The sequence below is a fragment of the Macrotis lagotis genome, chromosome X (assembly GCF_037893015.1).
Source record: "Macrotis lagotis isolate mMagLag1 chromosome X, bilby.v1.9.chrom.fasta, whole genome shotgun sequence".
Taxonomy (NCBI): Eukaryota; Metazoa; Chordata; class Mammalia; order Peramelemorphia; family Peramelidae; genus Macrotis; species Macrotis lagotis.
Window position 1 is genome coordinate 110,491,354 of NC_133666.1, and position 26,279 is coordinate 110,517,632.

The window sequence follows — 26,279 nt, forward strand, 5'->3', positions numbered from 1 at the left end:
ATTTCCTGTGGATAAAGCAATTCTTTCAAAAATATTTTTAGTTTCATTTTTATAAGCATCATTATGCACAGTCCCACATCAGAAATAAAATAGTTCCTTATTTATTTAGGAGTAATGTTTGGGGGAAGAGGTTAGGGTTTGAGGCATTTTTTTCAATTTCCCATCTTAGAATGCCCCTTAAAACAAATTCCAAAAGGGTAAGAGAAAAACAACAGCATGATAAATTGTAAACATGTCTCATAACATATTTTCACAATACCATTCCAGATGTTAGGAGGTCACAGGGTTGAAAACTCAAAAAATATTTTTAAAGGAATGAGACTAAGAAATTCCTTATTTGATCATGCATTAATAATAATAATAGCTAGAATTTTCATAGTACTTTCAAATATGCAAAGCGCTTTACATTTTATCTCATTGTTCTCCATAATTTGCAGATGAGGAAACTGAGATTGAGAGAAGTTGATTTGCCCAGGGTCACACAGTAAAGGTCTGTTTAAACTCAGTTCTTCCTTACTTCAAGGCCAACAATCTATCCACCTAGGCTTCTCTAAGCAATCTTTCCTTATAATGGTTGTTAAGAGGAGACTTCCAAAATGTGCTGGTATCTACAAGGCCTATGTCAGTTGCTACTATAAAACATGGAAGGTGACGAGTATGTGCTTGTAGTTCTAAGAGACAATGTCCTAAAACTCTGGCTAAATATTTCTCTCTCTCTCTCTCTCTCTCTCTCTCTCTCTCTCTCTCGACTGTAAGTACAGCAATTAACTGTAAGTACTAGTACTTTTGGTCTGCCAAAACCTATTTAGTGAAATCAGTAATGGTGACTGCCTGCCTTTCTGTGGTTAATAAAAGGAATATTACTTGTCTGGTCTTTTAGAGAGTACTTTTCTTTCATTCCTTTCTTTTTAAAAAGAATCTCCAAGGGCTTTACAAACATTAATTAATTAAGCCTCTCAATACTTCTCTCTCTTAGGAAATATGACTACCTTGGTTTACAGATAAGGAGAACCACAGAGAAAAGAGATGTCAGCATCCTTCGCATTTGCCAACCATCGTACCCCCATAGCCTTATCTCATATTACTCCTTATCGCATCTTTACATTGTAATTGAACCTGACTAGTTTCTGCCCCCTTGAATATAACCGGCAGCCTTCTATCTTCTTGATTTTGCTCATGTTGTTCTTTATGCATGGATGGCCCTTCCTCTACCTCTTATCCAAAACTCAAATCCTATGCCATCTACTACACTTAGCCTTTTGATTTCTCTCCATCTGAAATGATCTTCTCTCCTTAGTCCTTACCTAGTTCTTTGTTCTCTAAGTGATTGGTGCAACTGCCATGCAATATTATGTCTTATGATTTTCTTTCTTTAGTTCTTAACTTCCTACTAAACTGCAGTGTCGAGGTTGATGCACACACTGACTGAGTTGGCTCAGTATTTGGGAAGCTCCAAAGGAAAATGTAGGAGAGAAGAGACTGCGTATCAACCTGAAGGTCTGCAGAGCCATTGTGTGGACCTAATTGAATGAAACTTGGACAGTGTCATGCTTGCACTTTAATTTTCTTAGGAGGATTCTGAAGATTACCTGGCAAGATAAGTACTGGACATTGAAGTCCTCTCTCGAGCTGAACTGCCAGGAATTCAAACTCTAATGCACAGAGCACAACTCATATGGGTTGGCACACAACTTAAGTGCCAAACATTCTTACTGAACAGACTGCTTTACAAAGAACTCATACAAAGCAAGCTCTCACATGGGAATCAGAAGAAATGATACAAGGACATTTTCAAGTTCTCTTTGAAGAACTTGAATATCAATTGTGAAACATGGGAGATGCTGGCACAAGATCATGCAGAATGGCATACTTATATCAATGAAGATGCAGTACTCTATGACCAAAGAACAATCACAGTAGCACAAAGGAAACTTGAGATATACAAATCCAGAGACATCTCCATCCTAAGTGTTCTATAATTTTGCATTCTTTCAAGCCAGGTTAATTATGTCTATACTCTGTCCTTAAATGTAAGCAATTTTTCAGTTTACAGGCTAAAAAGAGAAAACAAAAAAATTCTTAATGGCAGTATGGACCAGGCTTTTATGCCTCCAGGCTGCAAACTGTGCATATTCTCTGTGTCATTACAGAAGCTCTCACTTAGCCCCAGTACCCACACCTGGCCTGTTAAATATGGTTATTTGCTGAGATTCCCCCTGTCCTGAGAAACAAATGAAGTTAGCCCATTTGCATGTCAAACCATGTGAAGCACTAATAAAAAACAGAAGTGAAAAAGACAATGAAAAGGAAAAATTTGTCAACTTCTTTGCGGTCCCTCAGTTGCCTTAAGTATTGTGAAAAGAACACTTTGAATTGACCTCTTCCATTGTGTGAGAACCCTGGCTCTTCAAAGAGAAGAATATAGGTCAGCAATCTGGATATAGTCTATCAACCTAAAGAACCTATTTAGGTCTAATGTACTGGAGACATTGATAATACTTAGGGCAATTACTTGGCTCTTTTGGTATGTACAATCATTTTGAGAATTTCATTAGTATAAATGGAAAATAAATGTCAACTATCTCTTCTGACTTGTCTTCACCACATTCCCCTCCATGAGTCATTTCATTCAAGATCATAGATTTAGATCAGGAATTAGACTTTAATTGGGAATTAGAGGTCAACTAATCAAACCTCATTTTACAGCTGAGAAGACTCAGAGAGATTATGTGACTTCCTCATAGACACACAGATTAAAATGGGCTTTTTTGTTTTTGCAAGGAAATGTGGTTAAATGATTTGCCCAACGTCACACAGCTAGGTAATTATTAAGTGTCTGAGACTGGATTTGAACTCAGGTCCTCCTGACTCCAGGGCCAGTGCTCTTATCTATTGCACCACCTAGCTGTCCCCACACAGCTTAAAATGCAGTAGAGTTTGGATTCAAACTCAGGTATAAAAATTCCAAACCTAGTATTCTTTTTTTAAAGAAATTTTATTTATTTTGAGTTTTACAATTTTTCCCCCTATTTTTTGCTTCCCTCCCCCATCCCCCACAGAAGGCAGTCTGTTAGTTTTTACATTGTTTCCATGGTATACATTGATCTAAGTTGGATGTGAAGAGAGAGAAATCATATCCTTAAAGAAGAAAAGTAAAGTATAAGCGATAGCAAAATTACAAAATAAGATAAGTTTTTTTTTTCTAAATTGAAGGAAATAGTCTTTGGTCTTTGTTCAAACTCCACAATTCTTTCTCTGGATATAGATGGTGTTCTCCATTACAGATAGCCCAAAATTGTCCCTGATTGTTGCACTGATGGAATGAGCAAGTTCATTAACGTTGATCATCACTCCTATGTTGCTGTTAGGGTATACAGTGTTCTTCTGGTTCTGCTCATCTGCTCTATGTATATAGATGGACACATACCCATAAAATGATAACAACAATGTAAACCAAAAGGTTGTCAAGAAGGTTAGTTCTAAAACCCAGCATCCCCTTCTCCCTCTTCCAATTCCCAAACACACACATATCTTCTTTGCAGAGGGACACTGCAAAAAAAGAAAAAGCACAATATTTTTTAAAATTAGAATTCTAAAAGATCTCATATTGGGGTTACAGAAAGGTAAAAGCTGCTGTTGGATTGGAAATAACTATAAGAATTCTGAATGTGCTACTACTAAATTGTTTCCATAGTGGTATTCTCAGGGTTCTGGGGTCTTACTCCACTTATGGAATTCCCAACTTCCATTATTCCTCCCTGTCACCAGTCCTTGCATCTCATTGAAAAATGAAAACAGTTCTAGATTTGGAACCCAAATCTTTGGGTTCACATCTCAGCTCTGGTCCTTACTATTAGAAACTGAACTTTTTTGGCTTTCAGTTTTCTCAATTGTAAAATGAGGTGGTTGAATTAGGACCTCTGTTCTAGGCCTTTTTACAGAATGACATGGATGAGTTCTGTTGAATTAACTAGTTGGGAATTTGACTGGAGTTAATATTTTAACAATTGTGTCAATAGAGTTAATGACATTCTGTTTGTAGATTCAATAGTTCTTAACAGAATGAAACCAGATTTCTGATACTTTGCAAGATGCTATGAAGTTTTTCTTTTCAAGACTGAAACGTAAGAAGAGAGGTAGAAAAAATTTTATAATGTGTGTGTGTACATTCATATCTGGCCATAACATCACTGAAAAGAGACTAAATAACTAGTCAGTATTTTATGTCTTTTTAATTGTGATACTTTCCAGTCTCATTTCTATACTCATTTCATTTTCTATTTCCTCTTTCCCTACTCTTTTTGCCTTAAGAGGTACAATTGATACTAGAAAGTCATTTTACAGATAAGGAACTGAAACCTCAGAGGGACTAGGAAACTTGCCAAGGTCTCATAGTGATGACAAAGACTGGAATTGAACCCAAGTCTTCTGACACCAAACTCAGTGTTCTCTCTGTTATATCACACTAACTTCTTGCTTCCTCATATTATTATGTGACCACATCTTGGGTCAATGCCCTGGTCTGTTCACTTGCTGCTTTCCTCAAGCCAGTGGCAAGGCAAGGTATCACATTATTCATTCTATGATGATTGACCTTATTTCCTAAGCTCTAACTGACAAAAGTGACCTAATGTTTGACCACCTGATTGACCTGCTTATATCGGGTAATTCCTAAGTACCCCAAAACTGACTTGGTTCACTACATTTAGAATGAAGAAAGCAAGGTTAGCAAATTATCAGCTTATCTGACAGCAAAATTAGCAAATTCTACTACTCATAGTACTCTTGTGGTTAAAAAGCTTGGGTGACCATCTAAATCATCCATTGATTACTCCTGAAGTTCCCTTCCTACTTAATATCCCTGTGAATCTGCCCAGGAGCAACAATCATATATAAGGGTAGTGGTTCAGGGGATCTTAGTTCTCAATAAAGATTAATAGCCTCCTGTCCACTTAAGCTACCATTGTCATCATGTGCCCATGGAACTGTAGGGCAAGAGAGCCACACAATTGCATACTATAATGAACAGACTGATTCATATTCCTTTGAATACTTAATATACTTTTTTGGTACCTCGTCACTCAGGATCCCTTCACATTTAGGAGTAAGATTCCTGAAATCTCTGCCAGATAGCCTTTGACTCAAGCAATAAACATTTATTAAAGTGCCTGTTATTTTCCAGGCACTGCATAGGGTTTAAAATAGAAAGAAAAAATAACTCCTCTCAAATAATTTATATTATAATGAGGGAGACATGTACATAAATATATATATATATATATGTATATATCTATATTTGTTGTTTTAGTTATCTCAGTTGTGTGTGATTCTTTGCGACCCCTTTCTTGGCAAAGGTACTAGTATGATTTGCCATTTTCATCTCCAGCTCATTTTATAGATAAGAAAACTGAGACAAACAGGATTATACTAAGGTTAGATTTCTAGACTTAGCACTCTCTATATTGTGCCACTTATTTGTCCTTTGTATTTCTATACATATACATATATGTTTATATAGAATAAATATAGTTTATATAGATATACATAGAATAAAGATATTTTAAAATAGATATGTGTATATAAATTTCATAGATGTTTACAAAGTAAATATGCCTTCTTAATAAATATAATGTTCCCCTTAAAATGTAAATTTCCCCTTAACATGGGTTGTTTCATTCTTTGTGTTTGTATCTCTAGTACCTAATAGAGTACCTGGCAAATAATAGGCACATAAATCTATTTGCTGGTTGTTTTGATAGTTCCAGTTAAATCCTTCTCTTTCCTCACATCTCCAGGACTGGTCTCAGACTATCAACTTTTCATAATCTAGGTCCAGTGAGTGCCTTGGTTTCCACAGGGATATTCTATCTATTATCAACTCTTCCACTATTGCTTCTGTTCCACAGATGGAGGCACATGGATTATAGCAGATAGTCATCTAACATACAGATCTCTGAAAACTTCTTGTGGTTTCAAGGTTACCTATTTCCTTTCCCTTTTGCTTTTGAGAAATGCCCTCTCTCCACCACTGTTGAATCCTGAGAAACAGGAACTTCTTTAGTCTTTCTCCTCCTTAGGCTCCCCAAACTGAGAACATTAATTTTCCCTTCAAAGACAAAAAGTTGTAAAAAACTGAAATCTATTGATTTTGTTACTTTTTGACCATGCCACTAATCTGTGAGGAGAGAAATGTCTTCCATTCTCCATGGGGTGAAACATTGCAGAAACATCTGCTATTTTTATATATTCTTATCATTTCTTTTGTGAAAGAAGGATACATGTAATTGTTCCTGTTTTTGGATGGAGATAAATAACTTGTCTTAATTTAGCTGACCTAGAAAAACATCCTAGACTAAAATTAATATTTTGATTGACTGAAAGTCCCTTGCATTTTTCAGTGGAGTATATACTCTTCGAGGGCAGGAGTATTCCTTGCTTCCCCCCCCCCCCACTTTGTTTTCTCAGCATTTCTCACAATGTCCCCCCCCTTAGTATTCTCAGCATTTCTCACAATGATTTTTGACTGATTGACTATTTGGTCACTAACTCATGAGCTATTTAGTATTTAGATATTGCAGTTTCCTTCCTACACTTTCCCTTTGGCTTTGACGCAGCTTGCAGCCACAACTACAAAAGACCATAGAAATTTTCCTTTGGTACCCTTGACCCAAAGTGCAATTAGATGCCTGTATCTTTTAGCCTTGAATAGAATACAAAAGACCGTCTTTGGCAAGGGAACCTCAATCCTAATGAACTGGAAGTAAAGGTGGGAATTCAATTTCTCCTGAAGACAATTTGTTACATCCTTTTTTTATCTTGTTAGGAACTTGCTCTTAAATCCATTTTCCTCCCTAGAAATTCATAGAGACAAATAAGCAAGTCAAGTTTCTCAGATTATATATTCTTTATTGCTGCTGCCAGGGATAGTTTCTGAGTGATTTACATTTTCTCCCTAGGCAGAACTATCTAGTCACGTAGACATCTAGTTGATCATAAATCTTAAGTAAAGTATGGAGAAGAGTTCAGGAAATGGAATCTATCTTCAGCAATTGTACATCCAGATAAGACTGTGACCTCCATTTGCTTATCTTTTTGCCACAATTACTTACCTTTTCATTTCATTGGCACAGTGAAAAGAGTGCTGATTCTAGGATCAGGAAACTTGGGTTCAGATTCTGTCTCTTATATTTTATTCCTTTTGGGACCCTTGGACAAATTGCATCATCACTGGTTCTCAGGGTCCTCATTGATAAAAGCAGGTATTGAATTAGAAAACTTCTAAAGAGTTCTTTCCATCTCTAGACTATGCTCCTAGACTGGATTCATTGATATCCTCCTTTATTTTCTGTTCTTATTCTTCCTCTTCTTTGTTATGGATGTTCCTTCCATATGGTAGCTTTCTTGACTTCTGTCTGCCTATCTACATTCATCCCAGAGAAGTAGACTTGGAGTATGAAAAGACTTGGATTCTGGTCCTGGTCGTGCCATTAGACTAACAGTAGGACTTTGAACTAGACACTTTTCTTCTTTGGGACCCAAGTTTTTTTAATGGAATTAACTGAATGGAATGGATGGCTAGGACTAGATGACAGGTAATGACAATGAATAAGTATAGAGTCAGCAGTTTCACATGCATCCTCATCTTCATCTCCTGACTTCCCTGGTTACTACCTTCAAGACTCAATTCAAAATCCAGTTTTCTGCAATATGCTTTTCCTGGTTTCCCCCCTCAAACTGCCAAAGCTAATGTTTTCCCTTGAAGATGACCTCCTCTTTACACCACATCTATCTCTGATATATAGAGGTGTTTGCATATTGTTTTCTTCCATTAGAATGTGATCTCCTTGAAAGCAAGAAGTATGTTGTTGGCCTTATTTTTATCCCTAGTGTTTAGTCAAGTTTCTGGCCTTTACTGAACATTTAATAAATACTTATTGACTGACTGTACTAAGGAACAGAAATACATTTGGTATTTTTGGATGAAAGAGGAACCATTTGAAAGGAGAACTTGAGGCCAACACATATGTTACTAACAATTGTACTTGTCCCAGAGGGCCCACCTTCCTTTTTCTCTTTTTTTGTTAGACCATTTTATACTTAATTTACCTTACTTTCTACTTGAAAAATGCATAAAATTGCCTATATTTATGTAAAATAGTACATTTTTTCTTACCAAGACTATCTGTCATCTTATGAGATAATGAGTTTTTAGGATAACACAATGTCAAGCAGCTATTTAGAGAGATGGAGGGAAAACTAAATTGGAAAGTCCAGGAGAAAGAATGTTAGCTATGGGATCAGAGCACTTGGATCTTGGTCTTCTCAGGCCAGCTATTTGACTCCCTGGACCTCAGTTTATCCATCTGTAAAATAAGAGTAACACAAGTTGACTTCTGAGTTTCCCTTCAACTTTAGAGGTATAAAGTTAGAGGTATAGCGGTATATATTCATTTAGAGATATATACAGTTAAGTTCATTTCAATTACATAGTTTTTAAGTAATTATAGCTTAACCCAATGATCTGTCTTTTACATTTTTTTCTATGTTTTATTCTTAGATTAACCAACTCATTCTTGACATAAGGCATAGCATATACAGAGTACTTTTTAGAAACAGCTTGATAGTGAAAGTGCATAGCTCATTGGACCTGGAATCAGAAAGACCTTACTTCAGATCCAGTCTTATTAGCTGTGTAATTAAACAACTGCCTACCTCATATTCCTCAACTTAAAAATAAGGAAAATAATGTCATTTACCTTCCAGGGTTTTAGTGAGGATAAATGAGAAAGTATTTGTATGTACTTAGCACTTGAAAAATATTTGTGCCCTTCTTTCTTTGCTAAACACAGCCAACTACAACCCTCTGTTTGGAACAATACTGCCATTTCTACAACTCTTCTGATCTGGGGATAATAGGGACAAGAGAAAGTGCTCTGTTTTTATCTGAATTCTTCCCAGAGCCCCTTTAGCAACCTCTTACATTCCTTTCTATGTGGAATTAAACAAACAAACAAACAAGCCTGCATTAGTCACTTCCTGCTTCTAAGTTTTTCTTAACTGACTCACTTTTGGTCTGCTAAAATTCCTCTTTTGTCCTTGTTACTGTCCCTCAAGTCTGAATGTTGCCATCACTACTTTCAGTTCCCCTTTTCTAAATTGCTTCTTTTTTCTCTTCATCTCATCATTGGATTCCTGATAAAATAAATCTGCACTATTTTGAGAATCACCTCACAATTAATCCCAGCTAATTACTTGGACTGAAAAATGTAGCAGGAAAATAAAAGGAAGGAGAATTGGATCCACCTTTTTTTTTTCCAATTTTTGTGGCAGGAGCAGAGACATTTTCATAGATATCCTTCCTGTTTTCCATTATGGCTATTGTTGATCCTCAGGGGAATTCTCTAGCAATCTTTCCACATCATCCCCTTAAAAATCACTCTACTGTAATTTGAGTGATCAAAATCTGGCAGTGAATTATGATGAAAAAGACCATGTCTACAAGCTATGTTTCTAAACTTGACTCACAATAAAAGAAATTTTCATTAGAGTTACACTCCTAGGTCATTCTACTTGCTGCATTTCTGCTTTTCAGCAAATTCACCAGTTTGAATTACATTTCCCTTTTTTATATCTTCAATTGGTAGTTAATGCCTTCTTGGGGATTTTAATTGAATCATAAAATTTCAGAGTTAGAAGGGACCTTGGAGACCACCTGAGAAGGAATTGGCTTTGCCATGTCCCTAAGGCTCTGCTTAAATATTTCCATTGATGAGGAGCCTAGTCCTCTTGAAAGGCCATTCTTCTTTGGGAGAGCTCTCAGCAGCTACTACACATTGCTCCTAAGTCTGCTTTGTTGGATCAGTCAAAACAAGACATATTTTAATAGTCGATCAACAAGCTTCAGTGGTAAGCTCCTACTATGTGCTAGGTCCCATCTTAAAGCCCTGAGTATACAAATAAAAGAAAATAAAAAAGTCAAGGAGTTCCAGGCTAATAGAAGAGACAACATGCAAAGAACTGTGTACAAGTAATCATATATGCAAGATAAATTGAAGATAATCAACTTATGCTGAAGACAAAAATTATCCTCTCATTTCACCCCAAAATTGTCTCCTCACTACACTAAAGGTACTGAACTTTGTTTTTTTCAAATAATCCTTAGATGACAAGCCTTTCAGTCTTCTCTCCAATTCTTCCCAAATCACATCTGAGTCTGGGATTAATCTTCCTCTGAATATTACCCTAGCTTGCCACTATCCTTAATAAAATGTTGTACCCTGAACTGAGCACACTGTAGAGATGGTCTGACAATAATTCTTAAAGTCTAGAAAGATATTAAAGTATATTTGTGTGTATGTATATATATATATATGTGTGTGTGTGTGTATACATATACATTACATATTTACATATATACATATTTATAATACATATAAATAGAGATATTTATATGTATTTTTATGTGTGGGAAGAGAGGGATACTTTTTATTTTGAATTCTCATCTTCAGTTTTTCATATTTATGTGATTATTTGTATATAGCTGTTTGTTTCTTGTATTCCCCATTACACTTGAAGTCTTTGATAATACAGCCTTTTCACTTTTCTTTGCACATAGTAGATGCTTGCTTCTAAAAGCTTGTTGACTGACAATCTGTTAAGGTAGGCCTTGCTTTGCTTGGTCCCACAAAGGAAACATATACAAACACAAACATGCACACCCATATGAGTGTGTGTGTATACATATATATACACATATACCTACATATACATACATGTACACACATCTATAGAAAATCCTGCTCATTGCAATTTATTATTGTGGCACAATAATTATTTTGATTATTAATGTAGTCGTTTATCAATATCACATTAACTTTTTGGTTTTTATATCACAACCTTGATTTAGAATTGCCATTAGGCTATTAAAATTCCAAGATTTACTTTTTTCCTTATGTCATTTTCCAACTTCTTGGCATGAAAAATAGGAAAGGCAAGTAGTTTTTAAGGAGGACCATATTGACAAGGTAATGAAAAAGGATGATGCAGGTCACAAAGTTCCGTAGAGATTTTTCAATTAGTGGCCTCTTAGTAGTGAATGGAGAGCACTGAGAAAGTGACAGGACTGAAACTATTAATGACATGTTTGACTTCTAGTCAACAAATAAGCTTGATTTCATTTCCTTTTTGTGATAAGATGACTGTGATAAAATGTGCTGGGGAGTGGTAGGATATAGTGCTGCAGAATCAATAGAAACTTAGGTTATATCTAACCATTTGTATCTGTCAGTCTGGTGTGGTTTTTTTTTTCTTTCTTTTTTTTTAAGATAGAAGAAAATCTCACTACATTGGACTATTTTCCTTGGCAAGAAGGGCAGACACTTCCTTGAGGAGCACACAGAGATAACACAAAACATCTGCTTGGAAGGACTGTTCTTTGCAGCTGAATTTTCATCAATGATAGCTAGCTCAAGGCAATGTGATTTTTTAAAAGCATTTTGAAGAAGGGAGAAGGAAAGGGAGAAATTGGGGGATATGCACATAGAAAATTGAGAGTAAATCTAGAAAAAGAGGGTAGCATACTGTTTTTAAAGGTTATCCTTTTCATTCCTTCTTGCTGCTAAATTGCATTTTGTTTTGATACTTTTAGAATTGGAATGTTCTTAGCTTCTTGGTAATAGAGATTTGTCCTCCTTTCCCATGTGTGGGTCGTTGGTTATTTTTATTATAAGGTATTGAAAGTGAATGATTTTTATGACTTATAAAGATATTTTCACATGTGCACCAGATAATTCAGAGCTCAAGAGACAAAGGATTCATTAGATGATCTCAGACATAAATAATAGTTTTAAAGAGAAACATGGATATTTCAGTTCATTAATAACATATTCTCAATTCCCACAAAGCATTAGCTGAGTGGATTAAGTTTCATTTTGTGTCCTGGGGCAGGTGGAAGTTCTTCAAACCATTTTGCACTGATGTTCTCTTTGTATTGCAGTTCTTCAGCTTCCAGGAATCCATAAACCATCACTTCTATAATCATTGTTCTGCCTCATCAATGACAGCAGAGGGAGTGAGAGGTAGGTGATCTCCTCCTCTGCTTAGAACAAAGAAAAGATCATTGGCCCCTTCTTTTCTCTCTCTTTGATGAGGCAGACCCATCATTGTAGAAGCTAAACGCTTATGAATTTAGGAATTAAGAACCAAACCTCACTTTTCTCTTGGCCTTTTATCAAATTATTTTTTTCCTGAAATTCTGCCAGATAGAATAGCATGAGAGATAGGAAGAAAGGGAGAACTACCATGACCTGGTGAATGCTTCACCTTTACTATTCCCTAGACATAGGTTCTGGTCAACACTCAGTGAAGCCTTAATGTAGATTAATTCAGGATAGGAGGAGGAAGGTTTGCCAACTATTTAAATGAGTTGGTGCATTCTTGGTCAGTGTTATAGTGCCCTGAGAAGCTGAACTTGCAGTTACCAGAAATAATTCTGCATTAATTTTCCCCCTCACATACAAAGAGCTAGCTTGGCTTAGGGCTTAACCAAGGCTAGTTTCCTCATTTAGACATGTTTACTTTCTTTTTAAAAGAAGAAAAAAGAGAGAATGCATAAGCAACTACAGTTTGATCCTTGGTCATGTTTTGCATCTTGAAACTTTATAACAAGTGGTGTAACCATCTGACCCCAGACTTTTTCTTTCTTCTCTGAGCCGGTAGTCATGTCTCCCTCCTGCCTTTGTAAATAGTGCCCTGATGTTTGAGTAACTTATTTTACTTACAGGGTGGGTCAGAAGAGGTCATTTTGAGTTAGAGATCAGAGGATTTAGAGGACAGAAAAGAAGAAAAGAGAAAGAGGTATATGAATAGAAAGAAATTTATTGGGATTTTTATCAGACTCTAGTAAGGGGGGGGAAGTTAGAGCTCAATGCCAAATTGATATGACACCTCCTCTCCCCTGCCAAGGAATTTGGAAAAAAATTTGTCTTACTGGGGCCCCAAAATAGTTATGGATACATAGGAATGTAAATTAATAGAGATAGGGAGAACTCCCATTGGGAATTTGCCATTTCTTTTTTTTCTTTGATTTTTCAAGGCAATAGGGTTAAGTGGCTTGCCCAAGGCCACACAGCTAGGTAAGACTTTGCCATTTCTAATCAAGCTGTGAGTACAGATACCCCAAGATGGTCATGACCCTGTCCCTGAGAAATTAATCCAAATTTGATGATTTTTATGTTAAATATAAAACACTGTAAATATAAAATACTGTAACACTGAAAAAAGGCATTCACATCAAAGCAAGGCAAATTCATAAATTTCACAGTGCTTTGCTGGGGGAGGTAATAATGTAGATATAATTAAGTGTTTGGGGGAATACTTTCTCCAGGACAGTTGGACTTGCTTGACAAGTACAAAATTCTTAATGTACAACAAAGAAGAATAGAAATGAAAGTCTTTGAACTTGAATCTGGAGGTGAAATTAAGCTACTGAATCCCCTTAAATATCCTTGTTTATTCCAGGCTAAATACTTTCAGCATAAGGCTGTTAAGGAAAAATAAAAACTGAGCATGTTAAGAGACTAACTGGCATCCTGAATTTAAAGCTTAACAGGAATACCTTTAGAACAGTTAATAACAATGTACCATACCGATGTTCATGTAAATTGACTTTCATAGATCTATATGTATATAACAAACTTTGCACAGTCTTACCCAAAAGCAATTTATAGAAAGATAAATATTTCCTTGCCACAAAGGAGAACAGGATTTATGAATGTTCTCAGTGCATAATAATCAGATAAAAATATACAGAATAACTTTTAGAACAATCATACTATTGTTTCATATTGCAATACTAACAGCTTATAAGAAGTGTATGCCACTGGATTCTCAAATGTAAATAAATGGTTTAACTCCCAACAGAGCTTAAGCAAAGTTGATATCCAAGAGTAGAATCAAATTTTGCTTCATGGGTGACATCCACCTGAACTTAACCAACTGTGTGCTAACAAAGAAACATTTTTAAAAATTGGTTGCCCTGCAGTTATTTATAAAGAAACAGAGAAGTTTATGTTAGTCATTCAGAACAAAATCATTGCTACAAAAATGATAGAAAAATTATCCTTTAAGAATCCATACTTATTGATTAATACAGCTGATATTATAAGTAGGTGAGAACTGTACAACATAGTTATGATGGTTGCAAAAATTTAACATCTATTAGATGCTTATAAAGACATTATCAAGTGATTAAAATTTGCTAACACTTATTAACTAACAGACTATGACTGTCTCTACTGAAATACAAACTCCAAATTAGTCTGTCAACTTTCTTCTATAATGGGATCAGAGCATCATTACTGACAGAACTGTGGCCCATAACTTACTGTACATGAGATTTATTCATGAAAATTTAAGAACAATATTTTAATTACATGTTGTCATTCTTACTCTTCAGAATATCTCCAAGCTATATAGAATGAAAAGTTTCCAGCTTTAAAGACATCAGAAGAAAAAAGTCACCCTTTTCTTCATATCTGCTACTGTCATTGTCCCCAAAATGCTTTTGGTGAACCGACAGAAGATTGAGCTTACATTCCAATTCTAATTTTTCAATTACAAAAAGCAGATATTTTTTCCACCTTTGCAATAGTACACATGATATTAAATGGAAAAGAATAAAAACAGGATGGTTACTTATCTTGGGACTATTTCTATTTGAAGAACAGTAAGAAAAGGAGGATAATTAGTGTAACATGGACAATAATAGATTTGAAAGTATAAGAACACCCAGTCTGGCACTCTGCTATATCATTAATCACTCAGCTAATATTTATTGGGTGCCTACAATGAGCTAAGTACTAGTAGTATTCTTAATGTCCCATTCTTGATTTTTCAGGGACTATCTTATTTGTAGAACATTCATAACTCTATCCTCCTTGGTGCTTCCTGCTTTTGGCAATTTCAGTGGTAGCTAACATCCTATACCAAAGGAAGGGAAGGGAGAAGAAATGAAAATCAAGATAATGGGTTCTTTTTTAAACCATTTATTAGGAAGTGAGCTTAAGGTTACTTGTCTAGTCTCAAAAGTGATTCCATAGTCATATTTTTAAAAAATCACTTAATTAAAGATTTGCAAATATATCATTTTATATTTATCATATTGACTAAAAAAGGGAAAGAGAAATGTGGAGGGAATGTGGAAAAATTGGAACACCACATCATTGTTTGTATAACTGAACTGATTCAACCATTTTAGAAAGCAATCTGGAATTAAGTCCAAAGAGTTATTAATCTGCCTATATCCTTTAACCCAGCAATATCACTATTACATCTGTTTTCAGAAATGAATAGGGAAAAAGGAAAAAACACATGTTTTGTAAAATTTTATACTAGTTCTCTTTGTGGTCAAAAAAACTGGAAATTGCAGAGATATTTGCCAATTAGGGAATGACTGAACAAGTTGTGGTAAAGATCATGAAAGAATATTTTTATGCTATTAGATATGATGAGTTTGATGATTTTAGAAAAACATAGAAAGACTTGCACAAAATAATGAAGGGTGAAATGAGCAGAATCAAGAGAATATTGCATACAGTAAGAGTAATATTGGTCTAAGAAGAACTTTGAGCGATTAAGTCATTTTGACTAGTATAAATATCCAAATTAACTTAAAGGACATATGAAGGTAGATGCTTTATTCATCCAGAAAAAGAACAGATAAACAGAAGTATGTGTAGAATGATTTTTACATATACACATATTTGATCTAACAGTAGCCTTCTCTAGGGTTTGAGGAAAGAAAAGAAGGAAAAATAAATAATTTATATCACTTTATGATATTTTTTAAAAGGAATAACAAGTTAGATATAAAGGCTTTGAAGTTTTCATGTGCAATCATCTTTTTTACTCTACTGCTATGGAAATGTTTGTTTTATTTCAGAAAAAATGAAATTAAAAAATTTTAAACTGATACCATCTTCTTGTACTTGCTTCTTGAAAATATAGCTACTCTCTCTAACTGATAGCTGTGCTTTTAATTGGTCATGCATGGTGGTAGCCATGAGACATTTTCTCCTGATTTTGTTTCTTCTCATTTCAGCATTTGCTTTCAGTTGGACTGGTAGAAAGCTTAACATAGTTTCTCTTGTGTTCTCATTTTATCTATGTATCTATCCATGTATGTATGTATGTATGTATCTATCTATCTATCTGCACTTTGTTCAAGAACAATTGTAGGTGATTGTGTATTTCCATAGCAGAAATGCCACACTCATTCCATCTCTTTCAGTAAGTCTCTCTCTTGTTCAACTGTTGCTCTAATCTTCTTAAAGCATTGATAGCAGCCTTCTGGATTTCTTTAGAGACTTGAGACAGTACCTGAACAATTGTTTCCGTAGAAAGGTTGGCTATACTTCTGCTCCTTGGTGTCATACTCATTCTGTTATAAACAATAAGACCCTTCTTAGAATCAATTTTCTGATAGTTCTATGAAAATAGAAAAAGAAAAGTGTGGCCTTGAATCCCTGATTCTCTGTTTCGAAATGGTTAAGTTTGAATTAAGATAATTAAGCAAAACTTTTATATAATTCCAGATCAGTCAATTTTCTGTAAGATTAGAGCACCATCTCCTAAGGGACTCAGTGTGAAGATGAACATGATAAAATGAGATTTAAAACATGTTTCGCTTATCTAACTCAAGAGATGCATAAAGAAAAATGAGGTTTAAAATAGCATTTTGAGAAACTCTTGCTAATACCATCTCCTAAGAGAATTGCTTTTTTATGTTTTGACTTGAAATATTGATGTTTCTAAATTTTTTTCTTTCTTTTTTCTTCTCTCTCTCTTTTTAGGAGGTTGTTTTTATTATGTTTGTTATTGTTATAAGATATAGCTTACTGCATAGGAGGGATTTTAAAAATATATTAATAAAATTTAAAAATAATATTTAAAATTCTTATGTTCAGGATGGCTCCCTTTTGGAAATGAATGTGCTCTTCAGGTTTTCTGACTGACCACTGAAGCTTGCACCTCATAAATCCATCCTCTTTATTTTTTAGGTGTTCCCTTCCCAAGGAACTTTCTTCAAATCTGCAAAAAGATTCTGTGTCGTCTTTTCCGGGTGTTTGTACACGTCTACATCCATCACTTTGATCGCGTGATCGTAATGGGTGCAGAAGCCCATGTCAACACCTGCTACAAACACTTCTATTACTTTGTCACAGAGATGAACCTCATAGACCGCAAGGAACTAGAGCCCTTGGTAAGTAAACAAGTATTGACTATTTTCATTCACTTATAAAACTGTAAAAGAACAAGGAGAACTTCAAGACTGTAGCTTTAAATTTTAACCATTTCTTATATTTAGAGATAGCTTCTATGCTATTTCAGTTGGGTTAGAAAGTTTAACATAGTGGTAGATACCCAATTGCTACTGAAAATCAGTGGTTCCATGCCATGAATGCTCCAATCCAAATTCTCTAATTGGCCACCATTTCTTTAGCAAAGTGGTACAGTCTATGGAGCACTGCCTAGAGTTAGGAAAATCTAAGTTCAAATCCAGCTTCAGATTCATACTAGGTTTTATGACCCTGGGCAAATTATGTATCTTTTCCTGCCTCAGTTTCCTTAACTGGAAAATGGAGGTAACAACCCAGGGTTGCTGTGGGTTGTATGGAATAATAATTGTAAAGTGCTTAGTACAGTGTCTGGTCCATTCTAAGACTTAATTAATTAATGCTGTTTCAGCACATATACCTCCATTATTGTATCTCCTTATTTGAATATAAACTCCTTAATGGCAGGGACCATCTCAATTTTATAACTGTATTTGTATCTTGGATCCAGGGATCTTGTAAACTATTAATCCTACTTTGCATCAGGCCTTACATATGTAGGTTCTTAATAAAATGTTTATTGATTGACTAGTTGATTAAGGAAAAAATACCCACATACATCAATTCTAGTTTCTCATATTCAGGATCTTCTTCTTGTTATCTAGACTGTATCTATTTATAGAAATATTGTTATCCCTTCAGGAAAAGAATATAGTGTGATATAGTGAAAAAGAGCACTTTGGAATCGAAGGAACTGGTTTTGAATCACTTAATACCTGTGTAACTTGGACTAAGTCACTAAACCTTGATCTCAATTTCCCCATCTGCAAAATGAGGTAGAACAGATCTAGTTCTGTGATCCTATGAGCCATGAACCACAATGAATTCCAATTGGTGCCTTACTGTGGAATCTGGAAACCTTGGTCCTTCAAGGTTATGTTGTTGTTGTTCAACAACATATTTAACTTGTATCCAACTCTTTGTGCCCAAATTTGGGTTTTCTTGGTAAAAATACTGGAATCTTTTGCCATTTCTTTTTCCAGCTCATTTTTCAGATGAGGAAACTGAGACAAATAGGGTTAAATAATTTGTCCAGGGTCACTCAACTAGGAATTATAAGGGGCCAGATTTGAACTCTGGTCTTTCTGACTTCAGGCCTGCTCTTCTATTCAGCGTATCAACTGACTGCCCCTTTAAGGTCCTACCAACTGAGAAGGAACAGATCCAAATAAACTTTAAAGACTTCAAGGATAGGTCCTGGTTCAATTGTAATCAGAGTATTAACCTGAGTTTCATAGACTCATCAGCTCTGTTATTTTAGGGGAGATTTATCACCCAATCCATAAAATGAGTGGTTTGAATTAGAGCAATAGTTCTTATCTTGGGTTCAGTGAATTTGGTTTTAAAATATTTTGTAGTAATATTTTGATATCATTAGTTTCCTTTGTAATCCTATGTATTTTGTTTCATGATTTTAAAAATATCATTCTTAAAAGGGGTTCATAAGTTTCCCCAGATAGCCAAAAAAGATCAAGATACAAAAACATGTTATAAAAAGAAATCCTAGATCTGATGATCAATAAGACTCTAGCAGTCTATGAGTTTAGAAGTTTGTACATGTTTACTTCCATTAACATGGCATTATACTCTAGCATTATTTCAACAATAGCTTGTCAGTATCAGTAATGTGATTAATTATTGCCAATGCTTGGTTACATTAATAATATTTTTAAATAGTTAAACCATAATTGCCTAAGATTGTATATTCACTAGCTTATCATGTAAAGAGATGATAAATGTTGACTAGCTAGGCAATTAAGAGTTAGATTGTCTATGAATATACTTATTAAAATCACTAAGGAGCTATAGATTCATTGTATAATGGTATTGATGCAACAATGTAATATTTCTGAAAAAACTGTCATATAATCAGTAGATTTCCATCCCCCAAATCAATGAGTTTAATATATTTGATTAGTTATGCCCTTATTTTCTTACTGTGCTAGATTTTTTTAGTTAATTAATAGTGTCCAATTCTTTGTTACCTCATTTGAGGTTTTCTGGCAAAGATACTGGAGTGGTTTGCCATTTCCTTCTTCGGCTCATATTACAGATAAGGAAATTGAAATTAAAAACTTAATTGACTTGCACAGGGTAATATAACTAGGAAATTTCTGAGGTTAGATTTAAACTCAGGTCCTCCAGACCCGATACTCTTATCTATTCCACTACCTGGCTGACCTTTTTTGTGGTGCTCTTGTTTTAAAATTAGCTATATCAAATTAAATAAAAATATTTTTACTGATTCATTATAATGAAGAAAGAAGAAAGATGGGTTAGAATTAAGCATGAGGCTTAATACTTGTCTAACAATATATTTTCTTAGTACTGAGAACCCTTGCAATGATCTTATACAGAGATGTCAGACATATATCCCATAGGCAGCATGCAGTCCACAACACTCCCAGGTGCTACTTGAACTAGATTAAAATGTAATTGGGAAATATTTAACAAATTAAATAAAAATATAATAAAATACAGATAATATTGCATTTTAAAATGATCAATATGCATTCCCCACAGTTTTATATATATTTGGATTAGTAGTACCTATTTCTATTTGAGATTGATTCCACTAATCTAGGATTCAATAAGCAGATAACTGATTATCTTAGTATAGTGGAAAGAGTACATTACTGGTTTTAGAGTCAAGCTACCTTCATAAAAATTTTTGTCTGCTATTTTCTGTCAGTGTGACCATGAAAAAGTCACTTCCTCATCTGTAAAATAAAGTAATTGGGCAATACTCTTGAAAATTCGCTCTAACTCTTAGCCTGTGATCCTATAATTGTTAGCATTTAACTGCATTGCCTCATCCTATAGAATGACTCGCCCATCCTCCTAGGACAGATAGAGAAGTGGAACCTGACAAGAGAATTTTGCTGCTCTTTTTAACATATAAGAGACAAATTTACACATTGAGAAGATATGGATTAGATACCCAACACTAATGGATAGGAAAAAAAAATTGGAGGGCAGGTTAATGGGTGGGGAGGAAGAAAACATGGAGCTGAGGAAATCAGATAAAATCTGTATGGAAAGCAGTGCTTGAATTGAGTCTTCAAGAAAACTAGCTATTCTAAAACATTGGGTTGCAAATAGAGTATACATATTCCAGGCATGGCAGAGAGGCATTGCAACGGAATGGCAAAAGGAAATGGAGTATTCTCTTTAAGAAATTGTTAAAAAAAAAAAAAAACAACCCCAACAGTTTGACTGGACCGGAGAAATATGCAGAGGAGTAAAGTTGATGAAATTAATTCTGCAGGTTCTATTAATTTTTTAATAAGTGAATTATGAAAAGGTAGCTTGTTGGGACTAGGTTGTAAATAGCCTCAGATGTTATCAGAGGAATTTATATTTGATCCTAGAGGTAAGAGAGAGCCATCAAATTCTATTGAATAGGATAGTGACATACCTTTTAGTGCTGTCACATTGACAGTTTGTGGAGGACAGATTGGAGTGGGGAGAGACCTGAAGCCAGTAAGTCTAAAAAGAAGCTATTGAAATAATCTAGACCAGAAGAGACATCATCCTGCTATGGGAAATGCTATAGAGGTAGAAAAAAACAAAAACTGAAAACTTAGTATATATGTAGTATAAGAATGTTTGCTGGGATGGTGGAGCCTTTGATAGAAAAAAAAAAAACGAAATATGAAAAAGGAGTAAGTTTGGGGAGAAAGATCACGAGTTATGTTTTGGATATGATGAATTTGAAATTCCTGTAGGATATGCAGTTGGAAACGTGTAGTAGGCAATTAAAGATTTTGAACTTATGCTCTGGAGATTGGCTGTGTAGACTTGGAGACTGTGAGTACAGATATAGCAATCAAACCCATAGAAGACCACCAAGTGCTCATTCATGAGAGCTTATGAGACCAAGTAGTCTACACTGAAGAGAATGTAAAGAGAAAAGAGAGCCCAAGACAGAGGAAAATACTGACTTGATTAGACCTTGTCTCTAGGATGTCAGTCTCTGATAAGTGACCTCCATGCCACTCCCTGGACATTTCTACACCATGCTGCTGTGAACATATTAAGTTTGAAGTACTAGATTTAAGTTTTATCAATATTATTACTTGCAATGATAGCAGCTGTTGTTTATGTAGTACTATAAAGTTTACAAAGTGCTTCATTCACATTTTCTGATTTCCGGGTGTCATCCCCATTTTATATATGAACAAAGTTTCAAAAAATTAAATGATTTTCTCATGACCACACTACTGTAAAATGATAGACACAGACTTTTAAACCAGGTCTTCTTGACTAGTCCTCTATGCAACATTATTGTCAATTATAGACAATTGGAAATATGGATCTGAAAAGTGTAGCAGTTATTGGAAGAATGTACTGTTTTAATATTATAGAGAAAAAGAACAGATCACTGGGTTACTTATTTGTTTTTCTTTCTGACTAATTAGTGATAGTCTGATCATTAACCTGTGCATCTACTAGATACCATCCCAGAAAGTGGTGAGGTATTCACAAAATACATGCCATTCTTATTTTTTTTAGCAAGGCAATGGGATTAAGTGACTTGCCTAAGGTTGCACAGCTAAGTAAGAATTAAGTCTGAGACTGACTTTGAACGCATGTTCAACTGACTCCAGGGCCAGTGCTCTATCCACCTGTGCCATCTAGCTCTCCCCACACATGCCCTTCTTTAGATATCTTTGAGACCTTTGAATTCTGGTATTCTCAATGTTCCTTCATGTTCATGGTTATATTCTACCTTATTGTACTTCAAGATTGAACCAATATATATTATCATCTTTATGCTTCTTCTAACTTTTAGCTTATAATTAGAAATGCCATTCCTTTTTTTCTTCATTGATCCTGAACTGATATTGGATATTTACTAAACATCCCAGGTCTGTTCCTGTCTTCAAAGAGAATATAAACTTTGTATCAAAAACATGTTTTTGATAATGTCAGGCTCTCATAGACAAGGAAGCATTCTCCTTTTTTTTGTTTTTTTTTTGGGGGGGGGTATTTTTTGTCCAAGGCAATGGAGCCAAGTGACTTGCCCATGGTCACACAGCTAGATAATTAATTATTGTGTCTAAGGCTGAATTTGAACTCAGGTCCTCCTGTCTCCAGGCCAGTGCTCTATCCACTGCACCAACTAGCTGCCCTGAAGGAGGCATTCCTAATAGGAAGATTCAGACAAAAAAACGGGTTCCCTTAGAATCAAATACCAAGGGTGGCTAGGTTGTGCAATGGATAGAGCACTGGCCTTGGAGTCAGGATTACCTGAGTTCAAACCCAGCCTCAGACACTTAATAATAATTACCTACCTGTGTGACTGTGGGCAAGCCACTTAACCCCATTGCCTTGCAAAAACCTAAAAAAAAGAATCAAATACCAAATCATAGAATTTTTAAGTCATACCATTCCTCGGGGTTCATCTAGTCAAACCCATACTCAGAAAGGGAATACCATTATAACATATTGTCAAGTGGTTATTTAGTATCTACTCAAAGACTTCCAAGCAAAGGCTCTACTACTATCAAATGCAGTCCATTTTATTTTTTGAACAGTTAATTTTTCCTGACATCAAGCTTCAGTTTGTTACTTTATAACGTCCACCCTTTGTTCCTGGTTCTGTTCTCTGGAGCAAAACAGAACAAGTACTCCACATGAAATTTCTTTAAATATTTGAAGACCGATATTATATCTTCCTCCCAGGTCTTCTCTAGATTAAGTGTCTCCAAAGGTCCAAAAGCAAGCATCTGACCAGCATGAGAAAATCATAGAACAGAACCTAGGTTTCTCTAACTGATACAGAAAATTAGTAGAGATTATGAATTGGCAAATATCCCTTGTAATCCTAGCCCTTTAAATGAATTGTTACTTAAAATTTAGAAGTGATAGAAAGGTCAGTCTAGTCTGCTGAATGAGAAAGCACAGCATTTCAACTAATAAGATTAGTCCCATCAGTACATTTTAGAGCCAATTTGTCAGCTGTTGCCTAGACCAGCAGCCTGAGAACTCAAAGAACCATATGCCATCTCTTTCATCCAATAGCAAGAATGAATGGGGCTAGGACTCTGAAATGAACACAGACTTGACAAATAATCTTTCATGTAAATCTAACAGTTGAAGTTGACCCCACACTCCAGCAAATTCACAGTTGGAAGAAACAAGTTCAAATGATTTGGATTATTAGAAAATGGATCAAACACTGATTAAGTAAAGTAGACTATTAGAGCCTTTCCATTGCATAAGAGGTTCTAACAGAGGTGATCTAATCAATCCTTAACAAATTTTGCATGTATTTTATTGTACTCTTATTTTAAAATAATCATTATCTAAAAGGTAGTTGGAGAGGTATATAGCTGATTGAGCAAGTTGAAGCAAGTTATGGAGAAAAGAAATGGATAATGAGAGAGGCAGAAAGGATGGTTCCTTTTTTAGCCCAAGGTAACTTTGGAGAAGTTACTTAATTTCCTGTGTTACTAATTTCTTTTTTTTTTCAAAATATGAACATTATACCTATCACTTACCTCAAAGGAATGCTGAGAATCCAAATGAGACTATATGCTGAAATTTCCATGAGAATATCTATTGACGTTTCTGTGACCTCAGAAGAATAGCATCATTTAAATTACCAGTTCATTGTTCATTTGTCTTAAGATTCCTTGGTACTATCTCAATGAGAGTTCTATAGATACTAAATAGAATAGAGAAATATTGTCTACCCAGCAGGTTGGCAAATATGACAAAACATAGAAATATGTAGGTGTAGGAATTGTGTCAACTATTCCTGAATACAACTTGCAAATTATATGGAAATGTTACATTGCTAGTCCTATCCTTTTGCTCAGAGATCTCATTATACACTAGAGTGGTCAAAAACAGAAAGAAAAAAATCCAGATATAACAAAATATTCATTGTGCAATTTTTGTGATAGCAATTGGTAAATGGATAAAAACCTAGAATATGAATGGAATTTTATTATACAATAGGAAATGACAGCTCACTGTCAGAGGAAGGGAAGAGGGAACGGAGAGAGGGAGAAAAATGTGGAATCCAAAATGTTAAAAAAATAAATTTTCAAAACTTAAAAAATATTAATTGAATTTTTGGTGCTTACCAAAACAAAATCTTTGATAAAACTTAAAAGTGAGAGGAATTCAGAGAAACGTGTAAGAAGTAATGCAAAATAAAGTGAGCAGCCTGATCCCTGTTACCTAGGAAACTGCTGAGAATGTACTTGGTTGCAAAAAAGCAAGTTGAGACAGAGAATAATATACCCAATAACAAACATATAAATGAGAAAAAGACTGAAAGGAAGCCAATCTCTGAGTTATGTAATAACTAATCTCAGTCCCAGAAGATCTCTTGCCAGAGAGGTGGGGAGGATGAGGTATTATAATGCTTGTAATGCACTTTTAGTTGCAATCTTATTGGCTGGTTATTCTTCAATATAGCTTGTTATCATAGAGAGAGAGAGAGAGAGAGAGAGAGAGAGAGAGAGAGAGAGAGAGAGAGAGAGTTCAGTGATGTGGTAGGCAATGGTGTTAAATATGAAAATGACTGTGATATAAAAGCAAAACTCCAGGTGATACAATTACAAGTTTTGGCCATTCTGGTGTGGCAGCTAGGTGGTGCAGAAGTGCTGGTCTTGGAATCAGGAAGACTCCTCTTCCTGAGTTCCAATCTGGCCTCAGATGCTTACTATTTGTGAGTTCCAATCTGGCCTCAGATGCTTACTATGTGACTGGGCAAGTCACAATCATGTTTTCTTCTGTTTCTTCATCTGTAAAATGAGCTGGAAAAGGAAATGACAAGTCACTTCAGTATCTTTGAAAGAAAACCCTAAATAGGGATACAAAGAGTTGGACATGACTATAAAAGCAAGTAAAAGGAGGATTATTACAGCACCTTCCTCCAAGGGTCATGGGAAAGATGGAAAGCACTAAAGGATGCTAGTTGTTACCACTATGACAATGGCAAGATCCAGTTCTCCCATTTTACAGGTGAAAAGAACTCAAAAAAGAACTGATTTGTTCAAGGTCACAAAGGTAGAGCAAGGATTTGACCCTAGATCCTCTGACTCCAAATCTCATGATCTTTATCCTTTATCATTATATCCAACTCTCTATTCCTGTCCACCCTAATCTACTTCTAAGAATTTTAGTCTATAATGAAAAATGAAAAGCAGACATTGGTGGTCAGAGAGCATGAATATTAGGACAGAATCTTCCAGCCAAAGAACATATCAAATAAAGAGCTATATAGAGCAGATCAGGCAAATGTCGTAGTTTATCATGAAAAGAGGCATTGATTGCATAAAGTCCTGGAGTCTAAATGCTGCTGGCAAAAGAGGTAAAGCTATGCATCCTGTCTACAAGGACATGTGGCTTCTTATAGCCACCTACCAATTGTGCCCTAGGCCTTTTTGAGAAATGGCAAAATGACTTCATTCACTGATGTTGGAGGCACTGCAAGGAGAAACTAACCTGAAGTGTTTTTAAGGAAAGAAAATGAGCCCCAAGGCAAAGTGAAGGGGAAAGGGAGAGGGAGTAGTAAATCTGGACATAAGAATCCCTAAAAGTAATTCAAACATCTACTCTGAAATCAATAGTCTCTTTTCAGTCTACTGAAATGAAGGATTCTTAACCTGGAGTCTGTGAATTTGTCTCTGTGTATGTGTGTCTTTTGATAATTTGAATCTTTTGAATTTGAAATCAACATAACATTTCTTTTGGTATGTATGTGTTTTATCTTTATACACTTAAAAATATTATTCAAGGAAGGAGTCTGCAGATTTCAGTAGATTGCCAAAGTTCTAAAGCACAAAACAAGACTAAGAACCAACACTTTAGGTGGATTGGGGTATGATAGAGAGCTTGATGGAACAGTGAATGGCAGTAACTTCA

The 26,279-nt window shown here is 35.1% G+C and overlaps 1 protein-coding gene across 7 annotated transcripts in view; it reads left to right on the forward strand.

Moving 5' to 3' along the window:
• Nucleotides 1-26,279, forward strand: part of MOB3B (MOB kinase activator 3B) — a 286,933-nt gene that overhangs the window by 198,218 nt on the left and 62,436 nt on the right. For all 7 annotated transcript variants that reach the window (XM_074200351.1, XM_074200352.1, XM_074200345.1 and 4 more), the window contains one exon: nucleotides 17,058-17,260. In XM_074200351.1, the coding sequence (XP_074056452.1) occupies nucleotides 17,058-17,260 (203 nt within the window). The remainder of the gene's footprint in view (nucleotides 1-17,057; nucleotides 17,261-26,279) is intronic.